This window comes from Styela clava, chromosome 2, assembly GCF_964204865.1.
Source record: "Styela clava chromosome 2, kaStyClav1.hap1.2, whole genome shotgun sequence".
In the NCBI taxonomy this organism is placed as follows: domain Eukaryota; kingdom Metazoa; phylum Chordata; class Ascidiacea; order Stolidobranchia; family Styelidae; genus Styela; species Styela clava.
Window position 1 is genome coordinate 30,430,354 of NC_135251.1, and position 11,394 is coordinate 30,441,747.

The 11,394-nt window shown below is 33.6% G+C and overlaps 1 protein-coding gene across 1 annotated transcript; it reads right to left on the reverse strand.

The window, feature by feature from the left end:
• Nucleotides 1-4,264: 4,264 nt before the first annotated feature.
• LOC120336433 (uncharacterized) lies at nt 4,265-10,479 on the reverse strand. The gene is made up of 3 exons (XM_039404113.2): nt 9,686-10,479; nt 6,890-7,047; nt 4,265-5,442 (listed from the first exon to the last, which is right to left on the reverse strand). Exons 1-3 carry the CDS (start codon nt 10,342-10,344, stop codon nt 5,093-5,095), a joined length of 1,167 nt encoding a protein of 388 aa, XP_039260047.2. The 5' UTR covers nt 10,345-10,479; the 3' UTR covers nt 4,265-5,092.
• Nucleotides 10,480-11,394: the final 915 nt, after the last annotated feature.

Below are 11,394 nucleotides of genomic sequence, written 5' to 3' on the forward strand. Positions count from 1 at the left end.
TAAGCAACTATATCAAATTCTAGAGTCATCTAGTCTAGACTAATATAGTTTCCACTAACAACAGCACCATGTTCATGCTGAATGCTTCTAATCTAATTACCATACCCCACACTGGATGTTTGACTATTCTGCCTGCTATCATTGTAACTTCGCTTATAGTACAAAATATCTTATTCTATTATTGATTATTGTTATAATGCTTTTAAAATAAAGCATTTCCTACGTATGATTCACACAGTATAGGCATTGAGTTTTGTGTTTTTCAACTTGAAGGGTTGTTAAAGTTAAACTGTTTTGATGAATTTGATTTTATATAATTTTCAAAGTTTATCTGAAATTGACTTAGTTTGCGAGACGAATATTATAAAAGTCAACCCAGCAGAAATTTATCACAAATTAGTAACATTCGTCAATGACATAGTAAAGAGACCTCCCGAACATAAATTTGCATTGTAGATTTGAGGCAGGAGCCCTTTCTGTGTCTTTCTCGTGTATAGCCTTTTAGTTATAAGTGACATTTGGACTGGCATACGGTACAGAAAATTTATTTAACACACACCAGTCTTTATAAAACTGTTCTGCGATATTGATAATTACTAAAAACTTGTTAGAGTTTTGCGATTTATTCTATAATGCAATGCCTAATGGAAATGTAGTCGATGATTGCGCCTTAAACAGATGATGGTGTGCCATCGCAAATTCTTTGAAAACGAAATAATAAAAAAGAAGCTAACTACTTAATGCATTTACGAGGCAGTCAATGTATCAAACCTAAATTAGTGCAAACTACAGATCTATGGACTGCTACTTTTCGTTGTACAACAAGAGTTTTCATTTTGATCCTGTATATAGGACATGGTTTGGTGCATTTGATTGTTCTATCTCAGACCGTTCATTTGGTCTCGTGTTCCATATTTCAGTAAATAATTGGGCACAAAATGGACCTGTAGAACATGTTGCTATTATGTTGTTGTTGTTGTTGATTTTGTTGGTATTTTACATGTTGTTGTTACGAAAAAAGCGCTTTTATCATTCACTAATGGATCAATTGCTCTGAAATTTTGAGCGGTTGAAGATTGTATTTTGCGTTAGTAAGCTATTACATTTATTTATTTCTATATTTTCTATGAATCTTATGATATATGATATTTCATCCAAAATTTGGCTATATTTTTAGTTTTTATGGAACACAGTTTTTAAACCTCCAAGCGTGACGGCTTTTCCGATTTGACGCGACGCTACGCGAACTCGGAGATCTATTTATACCGGTAAGTACGGTTCAAGAAGTACTTTGTTTTGGACCGCGTGTCCATATTTTTGAGCATCGCTCTCTTGTTCAATTAATGATGATCGCCTATGGGAAATATGTTTTCGAAACGAAAATATTTGATTTTTATTCTTAACTAATTGCATGTCATGTTATTGGAGGTTCAGTACTACAAAACTCAAATAGAATTAAGAAGTTAAGCAACGACGTTTGTTCTGTCCTTATTAGGTCGCAATCTTACAGGATTCTCCATCCATACTAATTCTATTCCTAAAATGAACAGTGAGCTGACTTATGCAGCTGCTTGGCGATCATATCTTGAATAGTTTTATCATAAAAATCCTTGTCATCGCTCCAATGTGATACTATTGTCAATTATTTATTGTGTAACCGTCTCAAACAGTTTTGGTCCCTAGATAGGATAATTATGTCCGAGGACACCAATTCCTCACTTCCAGCTAGTATTTGGCACCTGGGAGAAAAAATCATTAATATGTCGAAGAATCATTTTAATAGTGCTGCTACCGGAAAGAATAAATCTTTGGGGTTTTAGATTTTAAATTATGATGTTAATAATTGTTTTAACAAATAGGTGCTCACTGTCAGTGCACTTCGCAATCAATTTCGTGTCGGATCCATTCTCAACCGATAATGGCACTAGAAAGATGTAATTTATTGAGTTCTCATTTGCATGTCATTTTCATGGACTTCTTCTACTCAGATAAAACAAGAAGCCATTCGATGTGTTGCAAATAACAGCATCATTAATCCTAATTTAATTTCCATGATTTAAAGGTGCAGCATTTCCCCTTCTATATGCGAAAATATTCAATTGAGCATGACATCTTGTACAACTCCAAAAAAAAATGTTTACTGGGGTATCCGGATGGAGTATTTCAGTTTGGAAAATCTACCTGGTATCAAACTTTGCATAAAAATCGACAGTACTGATTAATCTATTCTATAGTCCTATATACAATTTTGAGAGAATTTATCAATTGTTCTACTATAGTAAAAACTTCGGACTTGTGGCATTGTTTATAACTGTCAACTCTGGATGCTCTTCAATCATTAGAACTTCAACAAAATTAGAATTTCCTATCACAATACTTATCGTGTAATTCAATGTATTTGTGGACGTGTGAGTGTCCTTCATGATATAATGTCTAGCAACGTTACCCTATTTGAAGTACTCCATAAAAATTCTTGACTGTCTCTGAGAATATGCTAGCAGCTAAAGTATCAATAACATCTCTCAAATGCCAAAATACTTTTTGCGATCAGATTCTATAACTTCTTCTCTATGGTTGCCTATTGTTGTTGAACCTGTGGATCGTTTTGCTAAACTGTTGTAGTTGTGAAAACATACCTTTTCGTTGCAACTAATCGACCAATCAATTCCAAATTTTAGGCACTTGAGGATAGAAGAGCCAGTTAGGAGACTATTACTTTTTTTTAGATTTTGTCTTGAGGAGACTATAATTGATGAGCAAGCTCTCCAGGCGTACACTCAGGTTAATACACAAGTCATCCCTTTACTAACGACGCCAAAAAATATTAAAAAGAATATATATAAAATCGATTTTCTATGACATTGGTTCTCAAAGTGGGGTCCGCCAAGTGATTTTGGGGGGGACCGCGAAGCAACTTGACACCAATACAGAAGCACTGCTGTGACGGTTTTCATAAGGAATAGTGCTGAAAAAAGTTTTAGTATTTACTTATAACACATGAGACATGATACAAGAGTATTGGCCCAAACAGAACCCCAAATAGATGAACAGGTGAAAGCCAAGCAATTGCACCCATGACATCAAACTGTACCAACGACATGCAATAAATCAATGCTCGATATAACATGTTCTTATTCTGAATTTTTTGTGGACCGCGAGTCCTCAAAAAAATTGCAGGGGGACCGTTACGCAAATTTTTTCAAATAGTTTGAGAACCACTGTTCTATGATATATATATATGAAATGTTCACAACTTCAAAATACTCACGTTTTAAAACAAATACTGTGCTTCCTCTGTTTGTTATTAAAATATCCCTAAAAGCAATGAAAAATTGCATCGGAATAGTTTTTAGTTCTAACAGAGTCAATATTTGCAATAATTGTGTCAGAACAAGTGAACATTTTTGTTACGGGCTCACGGCAACGCGAAACCATGGCCTGGATCCGGGCCTGCCTAGGCCTAAAAGCAAAACAACTATCCACTAATATCTTTTTTCACTTCTTTATACTATTTTCAACTTGTTTTAAAGGCGCTAACAAATCTGTTAAATATATTTTACAAGTTTTATGATTTTATGCACTGTATCATTTGTAGCATAAATCAGCCAGAATCATGAAGTCTTAACCTGACCAAAGGTAGCAGTAGATTGAGTAGAAGTTAAGTATCAAAATTATAAATATTTGGTCCACATGAGATAATTATGCCAATTTGGTTTTGAGACATGCATCTCAGAAAGCGTAATACGTGTAGCATACCACACGCAAACATTGTGGTACAGTCAATGCGATCAGATCCAACATAAATGCAGGCATAAGTCGCTCGTAGTTATAAAATCTCAACAGCCCCTGCTCGCTTTCTCATCACACACAACATAGCCGAGAATTTCGCAACAGCTGAGATGTAATTTTGGGCGATTTAACGGTACTTGTGTACAGTATTATCAAATCATCAACCAGAAAAAGATTATTCTCAGACTAGTTGTCATGTTCCAACCTATTTAAAACAAAAATATTGTTTTAGAATAAATCTTTATGGACAAATTCCAAACTTGTACGCACTTTTGAACTTGCAATTCCTGGTTTTACAGATCTCAACTCATATTTGCATAAAAATCAACAACTGGTAAAAGCGGAAATCTTCTGATTTATTTATAGTGAACTAATACTACACAGTCCTCGAATGCCCTCCGTATCTTTGTTCTTGTCATCTTTGAAATTTTACTTTCCCCACAATTCCCTTCTTTAATTACAGATAAGCACACTGTTTTGAAACTTAAGATTTTAATGATGGCAACAAATAATTAGGAAACCCATGTATGCAATACGTATAAAATGGAAGGCACTTTAGTTACAAAGTATTAAAAACACTTTTGTCATTGTGAAATTTCAATAAATTAACCAAATGTTGCAGCAATATATATGAGTAGAATGAAGCTTCAATTCACGAATTCTTTTTCTCGTGGTCCGATCAAAATACAACTACATTATCAAAAACTATATATATAGAAAAAATAATAAAGTAACGTTTTTCTTGGCCCATAGAATTATTTAAAAAAGGTTTCTTCTTTGCAGGTTTCTAAAAGAATTTTGTGAGAATTAAATACGGGTTTTCTATTTGTACATTTTTAAAACAAAACTTTTGTCAAGGGCCAAAGCTTTGGTTGTAAGTTTTTAATATTAAGACTCAAATGATGAGCGTTTAGAATTTATTGAAGGCAATAAATCAAAAGCTGTGATTGATAGGCAAGCAACTCACAATAACAATATACATTGGTGAAGTTCTCCCCATTGTGAAACTACCATTACGAAATGTACCAACACGCATGCGAAAGAAAATACTTGTACATCATACAAACTTAACAAAAGCAAAATGTATACTTTTCGGTCGGAAATAAAATAAAAATTGTTCAAAGATCCTGGTGACGCCATTAAAACTTAGCATATACTGTCCAAATTTCAGCTTCGTGGTTAGTTGTACAACATAATAAATATAAATTTGTTAGCTAGTATAAAATATTGTTTTCCCACTTCTACGTTCGATAACGTGGTATTGTACAGTAATGTAAATTGCAAACCGTTATGCTATAGTTCATCAATGAACCTGTAGCATAAAATTTTCTTCCACTAGCCCGTGAGTCATGTCAGTGCTGCAAGGCGACGAAATAGTAGATTCACCACTCATGTCAGGTGAAGACATTGTAGCAATATTAGTGGCGGTGCAGTATGGAATGATATTATTTTGGTGATGCCTCCTTCCTTGATAATCAGGTGAACCTGATATAGTAGAACAATTAGTATCCCATTTAAATTCGCATTCCGCGCCATTAATACCGTCGTTGAATAAAGGACCAACTTCATCGATGCTATGACGAGTGTTTGACGATAATCCCGGTTTCATATATGCGGACATCAGCCAGTCTTGATTAGAGGCAGAAGGAAATTCTAAGCAAAAAAAAATCAAAAGGAAATGAAAAAAGTTGGAATGATAAAAAGATCATATGAAAAAATCCTGCTCAGAATTTCTACAAAATATTAAATGTATATATTCGTCCATAAAGTATGTAGTAATTGCAATCTAAAACTATGCCCAGGCTATTCTAGCGTTTTTGAAAAAATAAAAAATTAACTGATAATAAACATTTGTTATACAAGATTTTCACTAGATAACTTTCAAATTCACAAATCGATCATGGCGATCACCCAGTTGATGATTATTTGTTGGACACGAAATGGACCTATAGGGATTGCTTGATTGTTTTGTCATCACGCTTTTTTGTTAGTATTTTTCCCTTCTTCCTTTCATTCTTTTTTGGAAAAATTAATGGGACCAATTGCTTTACACTTCTCTGCAATTAAAGATTGATGTTGTAGCTAGCGGGTATTAATTTCATTTAGTTTAAAAATTTCATGTAAAAATAATTTTTTTATTTGGAGGTTTCGCGTGATAACGTCATCAAAATGCGCACCGTGTGGCGATTCCGCGTTTAGATTTCAGCGATCTGGCGCTATGCGGACCTAGAGTTTTTTTGATAATCTAAAGATAGATTAAAGATAGATTTAAGATATGATTTTGGGTGGAATTGTGGGTAGAAATTTCGTTCTGGCTTTTGTGTCCATATATTTGAGCATTGCCCCCTTGTATTTATGTTTATTTGGAGAAGACGACATTGTCATAGACCAAGTTCATAAACTTAAACATATTGATTTTGTCTGGTGCTTCATATATTTTTGATATTTTCTATCGTCGATATGGATTATTCATTATATAAATGATTTAGTTAGACTAAAGAATTTTGTAAATTGAATTTTCTGAATGTGTTGCTAACTTCTCTTCAATGTTACGTCGATGAAGTTATTTTTAAGTTATTTTTGTGACTCCCACATATTGTCCTGTATTTAGATAAATATTGAATAGTATCAATTTTTAACATTAAATTACGAATAGGATCACTGATAGATGATACAGGTCGATGCTGTTAATCAAGTATTGCAATGACTCACCAAGTATTTAATCATTGCAGCAAAGACCTTGACAGGCATGAATTTTTTTTTACAAATATGCTTTATTTTAATCCTTCTAATAAACCCAAAATTTTGGTGGCTGACATTAATCTTGCTCTAGGCTATGTAGATGTTTTTTATTCTTGACGCTTCTTTTTTCTAACAAAATTCAGAACAACCAGACGCTCTACCGTATGGACTTATCTTAACAGCAAACCATCATATGTTTGTTACGAAAAGCATACCCATTTTATTTAATCGTCCGCCGTTCTATCAACATACAAGTTGTAAGATAAGCTTGTAAAATATTGAAAAACGCCAAGAAATACTGACTTATTGATTTTGTGACGGTTACAACCGAGATTAATTTAAGAAAGAGTTCACAAACCAACGCTTTCTTGTGAAGCAATCAAGTTGCAGTTGTTCATTTGATTAGCTGTAGAAAATCGTTGTTCATCTGGATGCCGTGATGTGATGCTGTTTGTATTTTCTTGGATACCGGCGTACTTCTTGACTCCGTACACGTCCCTTCTTTCGGTTTCTTCTCTGTTCACAAATGCAAAGTATCAAACATTTAATGATGCTGGTACATTTACACACCAGAGTGAATGCATATAACCACTGTCGTAGTGGTGCTTTTGAAATTACCGTATTTGTAACAGGTTGACTCAAATAAACGGAACCCATAAATTTCTCATTTACCTCTATGAAAATATTTTATTTTGGTTTCGCTTAAACTTCTGTTTGTGTATGATTATACCGGAAATTTTCAGAAATCTGAGACGCTTTGTAATAAAGTTATGTTCTCTTTATAATAATATGTCCCAAACTGCCTTCTTGACATTAGAGAAAAATTTGTATCCGTTGCGTAACATTGTCAATCACTCACTTGCTTTTTCTCTGATGCACATTTTCTGCTGTCAGGTCATGCCAATAGCAACAATGATTTTTACTTGGTAAAGCACTACGATGAAAATCTTACAGAGACCGTCACACTCAGTAAATTGCAAGGCATGGGCAATCGTTCCCAAACATGGCATGGTCGGTCCGTTTTGATTTAAAGACGAAAATGGAAAAGCCTATAAGGAACGTTACGTGATGATGCCGATAAAGTTCTGAATATCACTTGGACGATGTAGAGGGATTGATCGAGATGGTTCCAGCATAACGCGGAAACCTCCCAAAGATCAAACCACATCCTTGAATGGCTGAGAAAGCAATTTAAGGCTGATCAGCAAAAACGTTGAGTGGGCACTTTATTCATTGGGATTGAACCCTACATTTATATATGAAAGGGTATTTGAAGGACAATGTGCATCAGAACAATCATCAAACAATTGATGAACTCAAGGCTGCAACTGCGATAAAAATATCCGAAAAATTCCCACCGAGGAGTGTGTGCGAGTGATTGACAATTTTGCGCAACTGGTGTTTGTATCATATTCCAGAAAGAACATAGCTATTGGTCTAAACCTCCTAGATTTACGAAACTTTTGAATACAATTAAACACAAACAGAAGTTCTAGTGTAAACAAACTTAAATAATTTACTTTTACTTACTAATACTTACATTTTCGATTATAGATATTTGCAATATTTTTTTAAAAGATATAATAACATCCCCATCCCGTTTAGTAAGCCTTTTGTCTTATTTAAAATTAAAATATTGTGCGCGTCATTACGCTATTTTAAGCGAATAATATCAGAATAATCAGAGATTTCACAATTATTAATCAGCAAATTATCATAAACACAAAAATGAACCGGAGGCAAATATTCTCCACCCAATCGCAATCTTAATCTAAACCAGGGCAAGCGTAAAATTCAACGAATTTTTTTTTATACACAAGTCAAAATATCATGTTGTAGTAGATTTGACATTTACTTAAGTTGGGACTTCTTAGAATGGTGTATCATTGATATTTCGTTTTAGGTATAAACAAAATTAGGTATTTAAAGTAGTAACTATGATAAATAGATAAATAAATAAGACGAATAGAAGATAATGAAAACACGTAGGTCTTTCCTAATGCTTTGCACTTAAAGATGTTTATCAATGTCATGGGCGTCATCGTCTGTTAGATTAAATCATCAAATGCAAACAAAACTTGCATTAATACCACGCATCTAATAATGTCATGTTAAAACGATGACTATTATAGAAAATATTTAAAAAGCCACCACATGATCTCAGTAAGCTGTTTTGCCCAGATACTTTTTTGTTATTTGGGATTCCCATGAGTTATCATCAGAGGTCGTACTTAATTCTCCGGATCTTTGCAAATTGTAAATGAATCACCGCCAAGTAATTAAAATACATTAGTTTATAATTTATTTTGTTCAAAACGAATTTAATATGTAATCATTTTAATATTCTATATCGACTTTAATCAATCGAAAATTGCACATTCACATAAAATTTGCCAATTAATATACTGCAGTATAGGCTAGTTTATCAATTAAATATCAAAATTCTTATTGTTGCATCAAAGAACAAAGTGCAATATTTATGTTCGGATGATTTAACATTGAGTTAATTCGAGTAGCTTGAATTATTTATGAATCTAATTTCACCAACGACTTATTCTGTCCAAGCATTATTATAATAACTAAAGTATATATCTATCATAAGCAATGTATAGGAATTCATTCGTTTCGAAAAATTAAACGACACGAAATAGTTTTAATCATGTTCGTAATACTTTGTCATGCGCTTATATCAAAACTCTTCGAAATGTGTCAACAAACACTATGTTTCGATCAAGTATTTCAAAATGTTCTTTATGATTCGATAAAAAAATTTCCAGTCAAGATTTGTAGTTTCGAGAATTTTCTCTCTAACACTTCTTTAACCCATAAAATTTGCATGGCCACAGAAAGTAGTAATGGAAGAGTGGTTCGTTTATGTATCTCATCCGGCAGTGAACGTACTTATTTCGTTATTCGATATTGAGCGTCAAACGTCATAGTTACGGTCAACTTTCAACATTGTATACCTTCAACCTTTTTACCTGGATAAGAGCTACCCAAAGCGACTAGCAATATATACTGGTTGGCATTGAAAAAATTGTGGTACGTAAAGCATTCGAGTCAGCAGGGCACAGATGATGTGAATGTAACAACGACATGAACTTTACGGTATACCACCAACATCATACAACACCAATCAAAAGTAATCACTTACCGAGACACGCAATCCGCCACGATTGCAATCGGATGTTGTTTTTCCATGTTTGCATCTATTGTTAATGGAAAAGTGTTATTCGCATTATTGGCATATGTATATTGCATCGTTTGGTCATGATCGACTGAATCCACGCTCTCGGGTGAGTTGCTGATTCCAGGACTTCCGGAGTATGTAGCAGGAAACGAAATGTGCTGATTATGATTATTTGATGCCTTTGAATTCCAAAAATAACTTGTATCCACTTTTTGAATCCATTTTCGAAGATTTTCGTTTTCATGTTCCAGATATCTATTGCGTTCTAGAAGTTCAGAAACTTTATTTTCTAGGAAAACCATTTTAGCCTTTTTCCTATCTCTTGCTGCCTGCGCCGATTCTCGATTTTTCATTTTCTTCCTCAACTCTTTGTCTTGAATGTGATCGTACGTTTTTCTCGGTGGTACTTGCAGTCTAATATTGTTCATATCTAACCCTAAATGACCAGTAGTCATACCATTTTCGTGGTCTGCCAATTGCGGCAATATATCAAACGCAGGATGAGGCTCAGTATTATACTCACAGGATAAGTTTGTAGTTGGATATATCCCATTTATCGAGCTCGGAATTTTTGTGGGGTCGCTAATAAGTCGAGTAACTGCCGTTTCAGTCATTCTTATCATTAATTAATAAACATAGTTTTCTAACAAAACAAAAATCATACAGTTCACGTTTTCATCTAAAATATTGAACCAAATGAACGTAATATCTTCCACAAACTTGACTTAATCTAACTCTTATGTTACAACATGCAACTCCTCCCTCGCTGATTGCTTTCGGTGTTCAATTCAATGCAAAAGAATTGTGAAAATTGTCTCCGACTCTGCTTGTTCAATTAGAAAGCCCCGATTAAGTGAACGACTCTCATTTAATGCGGACTTCTAAACAGTGCCGATATAATTACTCGTTATGCGATGCTATAAAATTGTACAACCTACTTTAATTTCACAGTAATGTACATTTATTTTACCTAATAGTAGAGTGTATTGCCTATCATTTTTATTTTAATTAAAGTTTTAGATACGACCCACACATGGCAATTCATGGTCTTAATATCAGGCATATCTGAAACAATCCAATTAACTGCAATTACAAGTGTATTTCAGTTTATTTTCCGAACATTTCTGTAGTATACTTACATGGGAAACTATATTTGATTTTATCTTTTAATAATAATCATAGTTACTTTGCTCGTATTAACGACTTCTAACGACGAATCCATGTTATGTTTCTAATTCCCGGTGCCATAGTTCAATCCAAACAATAAAACAAAATTCCGATTTTCCCCTTTTCTTCAATAGGGTCCATCCTTGGTCAACCCTACTTATGTCTATAATAACCTTGAACTTTGGATTAGAACTGTAAATATAAAGAATACTTGATAATTAGACAAGCAAAAACATATTTTATTGTCAAATACGAGGTTCACGAAGGGAATGAAATATGGATTTGAGGAAGTTCTAAAGGTTAACGCACCTGGACTTACTCCAACCCCATAACTATACGCATAACAAATGCTTTTTTTCTTACTTGCATCAACAATTTAAATTGTTTGCGTATAAATATAGCAATCGCATTCCGTTTTTCGTAAAGTACAATCTATCAATTTGGTCCTTTATTAAATTTTCAATCAAAAGAATATAAATACTTAACAATACCAACACATTTTTTTG